Below are 13,459 nucleotides of genomic sequence, written 5' to 3'. Positions count from 1 at the left end.
CACCTCAAGTAGCTTTAGCTTTTAAGGCTAATGGCTAATTATGTTATCAGGGTTCTGATTCTGCAAATGCATTTTTCTTTTTGAAGGGTAAATATGCAATTCATTACCCCAAGGAAAAGAATGTGTATTTTGTTTCTTTACACTTGAAGGATGAAATTCATTCCAAAATATTAGAATATAGAGGATGGTGTGAAAAAAGTTCTTTCCCTTACAAGATTGTTTATTTGGAAATTCAAAATCCAACAGGAAAAATATGTTTGATTTTAAACTTGACTCCATATGCCTGTTCCAAACAACAAATATAGTTTTGAAAATTTGAGTGCATGAAACTTGTTAGAGTCTGTTTAATGGTTTAACTGTTTTACTTTCATTGTCTTCTTTTTTGAATATCTGTTACCTTTGGTAAGATATTGAATATACACTACCTTTTGTAGGATATTCGAGTGGTCTCAATTGTTGGAGGTCAATCCATTGAAGAACAAGGTTTTAAGCTGCGTCAGGTTTGCCAATAATTTCCAGCTTTTTGCTTTCATTTGAGAAGAACAACAGGATTGTTTCTACATGGCTTTTGGCGTGGTGTGGCTTGTATGTAATTAGAATTTACTGAACTGTGTGTAAACTCTGCAAAAGGTAGGGAAGTTAAAAAATGAATGAAAATACTGAAAAGATGATTTATTATTTCATGTTAAATATAATGTGCAGAGATAAAAACAAACATCAGAGATAGAAAATATCAATATACAATAAATGCACACTTTTTTTAGAGATATTTACATAAAACTTTAAAAGCATTTTAAAGTTTTAACCTTTTTATTAAACACAAACTGCTGGCCCTAAAATAATAGGCCATGCTATTGTGGAACAAAGCCTACTTTAATAGGAGCAGCACTATGTTTTTTAGGTCAATAATGTTGAATATATTATTCCACAATAAATTATTCATACCGTTTTCAATAAAAATCGAAATGCTTTTAAACAACTCAAGTTTTTTGTTCTTACCTTCAATTTACTGCCTCTCTATTAGTATAGCTACCTTTTGATAATCCTAGGAAATGGTGTGGAAAATATAAGTGCCACTATTACTTAGGATAATCATAACAGTGATCTTTGAGTGTTAACACTATTCTGAATTGAAAACAGTCGGCCCGTCGGGTGAATGTAGAATTGTCATTGATGCTGCGAAATCAATCTGAATATTTATGGAGTCAATTTTGAGATAGGGTCAGGTATGGGGTGTGGGCAGTTGGTATGGATGGGTATGGCTGCATTATATATATTAAAGATATACAATATAAAAGAAGTGATACTCTTACTGGCCAATACACAAGTGACATTTCTTAAAATTTGCAAAGAATTAATTCATAATTCCATGACTTATCACACATTGACAATAAGAATCAATAGTCAGTAATCTTGATTTTTTTATCAAGACCATCAAAGTCAACATTTGGTCTAATTTCATTTGAATTACAATGAGTTATGCTGCCTCTCCTCGGTGTTGAGGGGCCTCACCCCTCACAAGGTCTGAGGGTAGCCAAATTAAGGCCTTTGAAATGACACAAGCTTTTGTTGCATATGCCATTTTCGCAATTTATCACTTAAAGGTAGATGTAGGTATTTCACTTTGTTGTTTATGTGCATGTGTGTATCCGTCGCTGGTACTTGGGTTCCCTCTCTTGTAATTGAATGTGTACCCGGTCCAGGACCACGGGGTTGGGGTGTGGCAAGAGGGGTTCTGAAAAACATAGCTGAAATCTAATAGTTTTCTTGTTAACAGCTCATCTTTTTTTACTTCTAATTCAAATCTTGTCCATAATTATCTGTGCCAATACTTGCTCTTGTCAGAGTGAGCAATAACCATGATACCTCTTTTTCTGATCCTCCCAATTTGACAGGGATGTGAGATTGTAATAGCAACTCCTGGACGCCTGCTGGACTGCCTGGAAAGAAGGTAAATGCATTTCTTTTGTCTGTGTTTGATGCTTCTCTGTTACCAGAAGCTAACAGTTTGAATTCCATGTGACAAGTAACAATTTATTTCATTGTGGCTTGCAGATATGCTGTTCTTAATCAGTGTAACTATGTTGTTTTGGATGAAGCAGATCGCATGATTGATATGGGCTTTGAACCTCAAGTGAGTTTTGTCAATATTGGGTGTGCTGCTATTTAAAAAGCTTTTTCCTGAAATCCAATTCAATAGGACAATGTGAAAAATATCGTATTTGGCTATAGTTTTAACAGATATTTTCTTAAGGATAAGATATACTGATTCATGCTGTTAATTAAATACTTCCATATCCTGTTTGAAATCATATAACTTTCTCGCTATGCTTCGATGTATTGATAGGTTGTTGGAGTTTTGGATGCAATGCCTTCAAGCAATTTAAAGCCTGAGAATGAGGATGAGGTAACAAGAAATAATATTTGATATTGAGCTGGTAGAATTTTTTATGGATTTGCCTAGCAGCTGTCCATTAATACATTGTCTTATGACAACTTATATCTTTAACCTTTTCACCACTTTTTGAAATATGGGAAATTGGAAACAACTAATGAGCAGCTGACAGAGATATATGAACATGTGATTTCATTAGCTTTAAGCAAACTAATTACTGGACATATGCAGTGATAATGTTAATGGATCATGCATCTTAGTTTAGAATAACTTTAGGCTCCACAACCTTTGAAGTTCCTATACTTTCACAAATTCCTTGTGCATTATTTGTACGTAGTTTCCAAATACTTCGGGAGTAAGTAGTAACAATTTATGTTCAAAATCAGTAATTTTCTTTCCTTTTATTGTAAAATGGATTCAATTAGCATGAGACATCTGGACTTTTCTATTCTTTTATACACAAGGCTGGGATATACTAGAACACAATGAAATATGGCAAAATTTGTGAAGAAAATCTCTCTGTAGGCAGTTAGAATTCTCCAAGATTTGTGCTCATTCTGTAAAAGAAATTGTTCTGTTTTTTCTCTATTGAAAAATATCATGATGTTACGTAGTGGTTGACATGTATTCAGAAACTAGGCTTAAAATGTTATTTAAGACATCAGAGTGTGCTTCCAACATGTCATTTCCTTCCTTGTAATCTTTTTATAAAAAGCTCAAAATCTTCTTTATGGATGTCACAAAGTCCCAAACCTCCTCACTGAAGAAGTGATGGAGCAATCATAATAATTTGGAGATGAACAATTATGGATTGATAGAAAATTATGGAGTTTCCCATTTACATCTTAAAAATGAAGTCCCCAAGCTTTTTTATTTTGAAGAAATGTCATACATGGTGATGGAACATGCTTTCATTGCAGCAAACAAGAAAAGGTAAATAAGCAGATGTCATTCGTCATTCTCCATTCTCAACTTGAACTTGATGAGTCCTTGCAAACATACCCATAGAAGAGAAGGTTTCAATTTATTGAACTGAATTCCACGTCTTCATTCTTCTAGGATATTGTAATATCCCCAATCCGATTCTATAGGGTTTTGAACTTGTTTCTTTTACATTAGTTGTAAAGGATGACTTTCTATCAAATTTATACCTTGAATGAGCTTGGACTGAAGTGAAAGGCTTATTGCAATGCCACGGTAGTGAACATGGTCCGTAGCGATCACTGTTATACCCACATGCTTTATTTAACAAAATCAATTTGAGTAGAAGATAAGAAGTCTAATTCCACAATGGTGGAGATTATATCAATCTAGACATCATCCCATAGGAAATATCCGAGGAATGTACTATAAATATGTTGATAAATTAGGCTTATGAAGTATATAATGATCTATTGTAATGTCCCATGTGCACTCGTTTGGTCTCCTCGCTATCCTCTACGTAATCTCTTCAAACAGCTTACTTGAAGGGACTTTTGTGAATTACAAGTATGATTTTTTGTTCCAAAAATCTTACGAATATTTGTAATTCTTGAACCTTCACACATGAACTTTAAAGGATGTCTAGTGATTTTGATGCATAGAAGTTAGGTAGTTGGCTTCTGGGTATGCTTTTTTTGCTCTTGATCTGACCTTGGAATCCATCCCTAAATTCTTGTGACTAGACTTTACTTCCCTTGGCAGATCATAAAGGTTATTGTTACTGCCTGAAACTTTAATAATAAGCTGCACTAGCATCAATAGTTCAAAATGTTGTCCTGCATTTTGTCACCACAAAATGTTGGTAACAGCATGAAACTTTTCCAAGCTAGTTTTGCGTTTTTCTAAGCTTGAATTTGATTTTTAATTGTTTAATGTTGATCGATTGATCCATTTCAATTCAAATATCAAATTGTTTTATTGAAGGCCTTCATCAAGTCTTTTTTGTTTTTCTTTTTGTCGAGCCTTTTCTTGATTTTTGAAGCCTTCATTGTTCATTCATTGCTTTTGAGTTTGTGTTTGCTTGTTTTTAGTCCATTGGTTTTGCTCATATTATGCCTTACGTTTTTCCCTTCGATTCGGTCTAACCTAGAGGTCAATCAGAGTTGTCAATCAAGAGTTATGCTCGTTTTAGTGCCTCAAAAGTGAACATATTAGGTGCAACCGCATAAATTAAAAATATGATGTTATATTTTCAATTTGACATCACATTTTGAAAAATATAACATTATATTCACTTTTTGTTACGTTTTTAAGTTACTTTTACTTTAAATTTATAACTTAAAGTGACTATAGCGCACTTTATGTTATAATTTTAAGTTGAGTTATTTTTTAATTTTTCACTTAAAGTAACTATATAACTATAAAGTTTCATTTTTATTTTTTGTTTTAAAAATCAAATGCTTATTTAAATGTTACTTTAAAATGATGTTTATCTATTATATTTCATAATATGATAAATAAATATTGTTTATGACCCATTTTGTAACATTTTTATAATTTTAAGTGAATTAAATAACTTAAAGTCTTCATAAGTGGACATTTTATATTCAATAACATGTAAAATCCATCAAAAGTGGACTTTTTACATGCCATTGCATATAAAGTTTACTTCTGTGGACCTTTTTAATGCCATTACACCAAAGGTTCATTATAAGTGGACCTTTTTGATGCTATGACATGAAAAGTGAAGTTTTTATGTCTAAATATCTAAAGGGTGAGTTGCATTTTCAAATATGCATTCTCCTTCAAAAGGTCCAATTTTACTTGGATGCATATTTTAAAACATGCTATGCACCCAAAAAGGTGCGATTTTGCTTGGATGCACATTTCAAAACATGCTATGCACCCAAAAAGGTGCGATTTTGATCAAAAGCATGTTTTAAAATGTGTTGTGCTCTTCAAAATGTTCGATTTTGAAAGAATGCATGTATTTGCTCCCCAAGAACCCGATTTTGCTCATTGTGAGAGATTTAGTTGGTGGATTTGCATGAAATCTTTTCCATTGAAGGTATTTTTACTTGGCAATGAGTTTCCTTGCATAAAAAATGGATTTAACATGCTGAAAATTGTTTTTGGGAGCTCAATCGTAGGGCACGTTTTTTAAGAGAACTCCAAAAACATCCATTTTTGGTCATAACTTAAGATTTTCTCAATGGATTTGCATGGAATTTGTTCCATTGGAGACGTTTTTGGATAGCAATGATTTCTCTTGCTTCTAAAATGGATTCATTTACCTCAAAAATGTTTTTAAAAGCTTCATAATGGATCAAGTTTTCGAAGAAATTTGCAAAAAAAATCCATTTTTAATGCATGCTTTTCCTCCCAGCCAAATCGATTTGCCATATTTTGGGGATTACATTGCATTGTAGTTCATATTTTGATGTTTAATGATCAAAACGTTTTGATCTTGCAACATGAAGAATTTTTTTTTTTGCTGAAAATGTCTTGCAAGCATGAACATTAAAAAACGTTGGATCTTGGAGTGTTTTAAGGGCACGTTTTGGCATCTTCTAACAAGAACTCCTTGTTTGCTGCCCTCTCCCATTCGAATTTGCAAAGTTGGAAAAGGTCTTATCATTTTTGGAGAATTTTTCAAACATTGGAGCATCTTTTTCTTTCATTTTTGGCACTTAATCTTCATGTAAGTAGACTTCTTCCTTGCTGTTTTATTTGTGCTTATCTTGCTGATTTTATGCATGAAATTACTTGATGGTTGCCATTTGTGAAAATCTTTGTCATGGAAAGTGTATTTTTCCTTTAAATATGAAGTTTTTACTCATTTTCATGTTTTTGGTTTTTTCCCAAGTCCCAATTTCAAATTTGAGTTTTGAAGTGCATTGCATCTTGGCATGTTTGAGTTATTTTACGAAAGTACGTTGTTTCTTTTGTATTTTGTGTTCTCTACTTGCTTGCCGGTTTTCTCTACTTGGAGAAATTACAAGTTCTTGCCCAAGAACTTGTTTTTGCTTCATTACATGTGAAAGCTTCGTCATATTCCACTTTCCGTTTCTATGTCATAACACTTCATCTCTCACTCAGAGAAATGCGATTACATGTTTTTAATCTCATTCACCATCCGCATATGCATTTAATCTCATTTTCCACTTCCACTTTCACCCATCTCACTTTTCGCTTCCATTCGCATGACATGATTACACAAAATATCTTACGTGTAATTGCATCAAAAAGGTCCGATTCTGATTAAAAGTCACATTTTGGAAAGTAAAAAAGATGTCATTTTCACTTTCCATGTACTTTGACTTCTCCTTTTCACCAAAAGTGATTGTAAAACTCATTATCTCACTTCCATTTTCCATTTCGATCCCTTAATATGCATTTGCACTTTCATGAGCAAATACATGTTTCCGCATCTTTCCATGCTTTCCATCTTGACCTTCATTTGCACATACATGTGAAGTGTATTCTTCACCCACATTCGCATCTCATTTCACCCTCCACCTCCTGTTACATGTTGCATTTACATGTACTTGTTTTTCATGTAATAATGTCATGAAAATGCTAAGTCACTTTTGAAATTAGCAATTTTCATTTGCACACATTCCTATGCGTTTCACCTTCACACATTCTCATTCCATTTCATTTCATTTCATTTTCCATTTTCTCACTTTCGTTATGCTTTCAATTCACTCCATTCCACTTTTTGTTCCATTGCATATGCATATGCTTTCTCTTTGAAGCCATTTTGATGGATTTGTGAAGTCTTAATCCATTTTCAAATCTTCATTGCTGATTTGGAATTCACCTGTATGGAGATTCCTTCTGGTGATGTATTTATGTTTTGGGATTTCTGTGTTATAGCGCAAACACAAGATATGTCCTCGCCATCCAAATCCAAAGGCAAAATGAAATATCAATGTGATAAAGAATTGACTCATGTAGCTCCTTCTTCAGTCATATCTATTTTTGATAATGTGTTTGTGATATCCCCAATCTCACATGTCAAAATTAATTAAATGACACAATTTTTAAATAATAAATTAATATCTAAAATGATAATATATCATTAAATAATAATTGAACCAATAAAGTTAGCATAATAATATATAACTACTATAATAATATATTATTAATATAATAAAATATATATATTACAATTAAAATATATTATTAGTAAAATGCACATTACTAATAAAAATAACAATATTTAAATGACACAATATTCCTTCTCTAAAATAATAATGATAAATCATAATTGTAAATTTTACAATTTCATTATACTTATTATTTAACAAAATAATAATAGTCCATCTCTTTTTTTTAATTGTAATTTTTTCCTTTCAAGCTATTATCCAATCCATATTATAATCTAAATTACTAAAACTAAAATATAATTAAAACATAATAATAAATGAAAGATCAAATTAAAGGAAGAAAGGAGAATCACGACCAATGCTATTGGTCGTGACCCTTCAAAAGTATTTTTTTTCCCCAATATACTTATACACAGAGGATACGCAGAATAAAATTGAAGAAGACAAAGACAGGAAGAAAACTAAAGGTAGAAATATAACAAGGAAGTGCGAGTTCATCCGAGTGGAAAGAAGATTCATGTGCGACAGGAAGAGAGTGAGCAGGACAGACAACACCGACGTTGAAGAAGATCAGACAACCTTTGTCATATAATGGATTACCAACTTATGATACTGGGATAATTGCCATCTCATATCAGATGTGCCTGGTCGAAAGACCTTACAATTTGCGAGAGTTTTAAACTGATATCTTGACTATCTACGTATACATTCAGATACAACAGGCATAAAGGATTCAACGCAATTGGCTACCAGTTTCTCTGAACATACAACACCATCAAACCTAACAAGAAATCATATAGCTGAAACTAAGGAAGAATTACATTTGAAGTATCCTATTCCATTTTACTACAAACAGATTCCATATAGACAGATTTCGTGGCCTCATAACTAGTCACAGTTAGAAACTTTAACTAGAGAAGATTCAGATAATCTTGAGCATATAGAAATATACAAATCCCAATTACAACATCAAAAGTCTGCAGGGAGTCCTTTGATAAGCACAAAAATATTTCATTTAAGAGTTAGCAACTCTAGACATCGTTCTCATCCAAATTATCACTAGGAAGTTTGATCAATAGTTGTTGGTATCTGAAGAATTCAACTTATAAGATTCAAAAAACCAATACAACTCAATAGTGTGATTTTATATAGGGTAAAGAATAATAATTGTTATAAGACTATCCAGCATATAATTATTGCAAATGTCAGATATCTTCCTTGATAAATAAGATTGGACTCTTTACAAATTGAAATCTAAGTATAAAACACATTTTTGGAGGGAGTCCCAGACTAGGGACATTATAGTGTTGGACACGAAGGTTGGTCATGTGGACGTGGCTGATTTTCTGCAAAGAGTTGAAGCTCCGGCTAGTCATGAAATGAAGTGCATTAGGAGAAGCAACATTCACTTGGTATCTATGTTTCTTGTGGCAGCTATAGAACCTGACTTTGTTTATGGATGTGCATGGCGGTTTACTCCCAAGATGAAAACTATCAAAGATGCTGACGGCAAGGTTATCGTTAGCCTAGATCCTGAGGTTATAGAACAAATCTTCAAGGTTCCGCATAAATAAGAATGTGCTGATTTGACTAAAGGATCATCATTGGCTAGTTGGAATGAGCAAAAGAGTAATTATCAAAAGTATGTTAACTTTTATTGGTTAGACAATAAAAAGAAGCAATTTCTCCAAATGGCCAAAAACCATTCATTGGTCAAATTTCAAACATGAGTATAAGGATCTCATCATCCTTCTAAGTCAGATTTGTGGTTTTAAAGATTCTACTGATTTTGAGCCATGGATGTATAAGTTCATGTTTTAGATTATGGAGAACAAATAACACATCTTTTGAGGAGAACTTATCAGTACTGCACTCTGCCAGTAGATATGTAATGTGGGAACATCAATACCTTTCTATATGAATTCTTATCTAGTTTACATTGCTACTGCTATGGGATCTTTCTCTAGTCTTTCTACCAAAGGAGATTGTCTTCAAGTTTCTATTTGGGATTACTATGACCAAATCACTTTTGGTAAATAGTAAATTCCACTATAGAAGACCCCTAGATGCCTTCTTTGGACATTTCTTGTGCTTTTTTGATAAGCAGTTGTCTATCAAAAGAGTATTTGATGCAGCATGGGAGAAGGTGAATGAATACGGCTTTATTTTTCTTCAGTTCCCCACTTTCACATACTTGAGAGTTGGATATTTCAAGCGAGAGCCGTATACCTTACCTAGGTATGTTACAGATTGAATCATCTTATTGGAGCTAGCTAGATAGCTTATGGACATGCAAAGTGATTAGCATGCGTTACATAGGCCTGGTTTTGACATTACCTTAGCTAAGCCTTTGTCTATTGGCAATTATTCAATTATTCAATTGTCAAGCAGTTGAAACAAGTGTTGAAATAAGTGTCACTAGTAATTTAGAACAGATGGGATGTCATGTTGTTGATGAATTTGGTAATCGTAGTGCAAGAGAGATAGTAAATTCAAAATATACCAATAGGATCAATGCTGATGTAGATTTCAAAGATTTTGGTTTACATATGATGAACAAGTTTGTTTTGTATAAATCCTTGACAAAACACTTGTTAGATATTACAATAGCAAATTCCAAAGTTGTGCAATTAGCATATGCAAATGCCGTGAGAGTAGAAGCCATATCGAAGACCATGGAAATTGCTGATCTTTCCATAGTGTGTGACATCATCGTCAAATTCAAGGCACTGAGAAACAATTTTTGAGATTTTTTGTGAAGTTTTAACAGCATCGCTCCAAAATTTTGGGGACCCCCTTTTTTCGGTTTCCTTAGCAAGTTTTTTTGGAGTTGTCCAAAAGTTTTCTATTTGAAAATTTTACATTTTGGATGCCTTTGAGCAAGGAGGGATGTGATTTGTCTTTTTCACCTAGTGCGAAACTTGATTTTCCAAAAAATGTAATTTTATCCTTAGGCCGAACAAATTTTAAAAATAACATTTTTTTTTCGATGGTTAGAACAATATTCAGCAAGATAAATTTGCAAAATTTTGGACTTAGATTTTGGAAATTGGAAATAATTGTATAGACTTGAGCATTTTCAAAATGATTTCTTTTTAGATTTAATTGTTTTGGAAAATCTTTTTTTTTTGGTGAAGAGAGAAATTTTTTGATAGTGAAATTAAAATTGGAAAATCGATTTTGAATGCTAGAAAAATGATTTATTTTGGTTAAAAATTAAAATTGGATTGCAAAGCTTTAAGTGGATTAAATTGCAAAATTTCATTAAATTGGTTGAAATATTGCCTAGAAGATTTTTTAAATGTTGAAAGAAGTTGGTAAATTAAAATTGAAAATCGATTTTGGCTTGCCAAATTCGATTTTCATGATATTTTAATTGCTAAAACGGTGTTAAATGAAAACTTTTGCATCTCCTAGGTTTTCCTTTTTTTTTTTTTTGCAATTTTGTTCACAACCGGCAATTAAATGGGTTAATTTCACTATGAGCTAAGTAATTTTAGCATGGCATTTAAATCTGGGCCATTAATAAGGAGCTAATTTAATTTTGTTCTCCTCCAAGGCAGGTCGGCCAACTTGGAGAGATGGGAAAATTTGGTATAAGAGGGGCTCCCCCCTCTCTCATTCCCTCATTCTACCTTCCTCCTCCTCATGTGTTGGGTGATTTTTCTTGAAGAGGCAATTTCCAGCCTAGGCGATTTTCTTCTTGAAGAAGATTTCTCCTCCTTGGCAGTATTTTCTCTTCTTCTATCATGGGCGAATTCCTGCCCTAGGCGATTTGGGAGCAGATTTGAAATTATTCTCTTGCTTGGATGATTTTGTGGGGTCCGGTTTTCTTCCAAAGGCTACGAATTTCTGCTATAGACTTGGGCAATTTTCTCTGGGCATCATTATTTGCAAGGAGGCTTGAAATTTCTGAGATCTGATCCAAATTCTAATAGGGCCTAATTATTGGTAAAGACAAATTAAGGTAAAATTCTATTCATTTTAGAGGTGAGGATTGGTTTAAAGGCGGATTCCACTAGTTCTTGCTTGGTTTGTTCACTGTATATTCTTCTTGCATTCATCATCTACTACTTGATCATTCCATTGATAGGTTGAAGTTTGGAGAGATAAGTGTACATTTTATTATAGCAGAAATAAGCTAGACCACCCTAGGTTGATGTTGAGAGATATAAGTGTAGTCCATCCTAAGGTAACAAAGAGGTAGAAATAAGTGGTAGTCCCACCCCTATGTTGAAAGTTGGAAATTGATAAGTTCAGAGATAGGACTAGGCAAGGTATTAATAAGTTAGAGTCCATCGATAGAAAGAAGGTTGGAGATCGATAAGTGTATTCCATATCATTAAGAACGAAGGGGTAGAAATAAGTTTTTAGGATGGTAGATTTTAGTGCAAGCAAGAACCCAAAGGGAACAAATACCAAAAGGGACAAGGAAGACATGATGCCTAAGACCGCCTTCTTCTCAAAATTTAGGCAAATAAGTGACACCAATATCGGTACAGTGAACATGATACAGTCAAATGACAGATTGAAGGAAGGGCAATCCCCCATGGCATAGAAAATCTACAAAAACGAAATTGTACACACGAAAGCCTTCCCTCCTACCTCGCCTTGTCCAGAATTGGTAATGGAGTGTGCATCTCAGTTTGATATTGTTACCAAGTCCATCATTTTTGATGAAGGGAAGAGAGTGTTAGCCAACATCGACAGACAAGTGATTGAAGAAACATTTAATATCCCCTAGTAGAAAGGCGTGATAGTGGTAATGATGGATCAAGTGGCTAAGTTATTTCAGGGTAATTAGGAGGCTTACTTCATTCATCTAAAGCTAAATTGGTTACACAAAGGCAAGAAGGGAGTCACCAAGTTGTCAAAGCTCACCAAATCAGATTTCAAATTAGAATATGGCGATCTCATTGTGCTGCTCAGCTGGATCATGGGTTTAGCTCAAGGTATGCAATTCGAAAACTAGATGTATTATTTTATTGATGGAATTGAAAATGGAAAAGGAAGATTTGATTGGGCTAGGATTATAAGCGAGAATTTAGAGTTGCAAATTAGAACCATACAAAATCAAAAGAAACTCTATATGGGGTCCTATCTTTTCTATCTAATTGCGAGATTGTATAAAAATCCTAGACTTAAGGCCTTAGAAGTAATTGGCAATGGGTCGGGGCAATGTTTGGTGCATGAGTGCTATCTACAGTTTCATTTGCATAACACCAAGAATTATAAGATGTTTTGCGATGCCTTTGCTATGAAAACGGTAAGAATATTGCAAGGGACACCTACTAAGAGGCTCTTATCAGAAGCAGAAGCAAAAGTTAAGAAGTATTTGAGTTGGTTCATCCAATTTCCGCAATTCACTTATATTAGAGTACCAAGAAGCACAGTTTGTCCCAAGAGACTCCCAAGGTACCCACCCCACAAGGTAGTTTTGATGGAGTTGGCTAGGCAACTCGAGCATTATGACAAAATGATGAAGCTTAAAGGTGAGACAGGGATTACCTTCTCATTTGGAATTGACAATGATAGTTGTCCCAATCTTGTTGCCTTTGCAGCTATAGAGAAAGAATTAGAATGGTATCATCTAGGATGGTATATAGCAAGGCAAGGATTTGATCCTAATGGTCTTATCAAGGTATCTTACGAAAATACATTCAAACATATTCCTACTATAGAAGATTTTTGGGTCAATGCATAGGATGACTTTCATGTGAGGAAGTTATCTTTCTCAAGATTGTCAGTGAGCGTGATGAGGGCAATTAGATGGAGAGGCCTTGATATTCCCGATCAACTAGAAGATGATGACAATGTGCTAAAAGAAGATTATGAAACAATGGATGGAAGGATGTTGAATCCAGTGGATTGGGATGATCATCAGGATCCTTCCTTGGAGGCAGTTACAAGGACAGTGGATCTATACACTGAGTCGTAGTACAATGGGAAGTTGAGGAAATTACAAAGTCAAAGGATACACCTTACTTATGAGAAGATGAAACCAAAGGAAGGTCCAACAGAGTTAGTCGGA

General features: G+C 33.7%; 1 protein-coding gene across 1 annotated transcript in view; it reads left to right on the top strand.

The window, feature by feature from the left end:
- LOC149578477 (P-loop containing nucleoside triphosphate hydrolases superfamily protein) overlaps positions 1–13,459 on the top strand; it is a 313,758-nt gene that overhangs the window by 239,445 nt on the left and 60,854 nt on the right. Inside the window, exons 14-17 of the mRNA XM_089829372.1 lie at positions 435–500; positions 1,896–1,951; positions 2,056–2,134; positions 2,348–2,407. Coding sequence (XP_089685498.1) covers positions 435–500; positions 1,896–1,951; positions 2,056–2,134; positions 2,348–2,407 — 261 coding nt within the window. The remainder of the gene's footprint in view (positions 1–434; positions 501–1,895; positions 1,952–2,055; positions 2,135–2,347; positions 2,408–13,459) is intronic.

Source organism: Cupressus sempervirens, chromosome 1 (assembly GCF_028749045.1).
Source record: "Cupressus sempervirens isolate cs-2001-9-10 chromosome 1, ASM2874904v1, whole genome shotgun sequence".
Taxonomy (NCBI): Eukaryota; Viridiplantae; Streptophyta; class Pinopsida; order Cupressales; family Cupressaceae; genus Cupressus; species Cupressus sempervirens.
The sequence above is the reverse complement of the archived record's forward strand: the minus strand, read 5'-3'. Positions and strand labels throughout refer to the sequence as shown.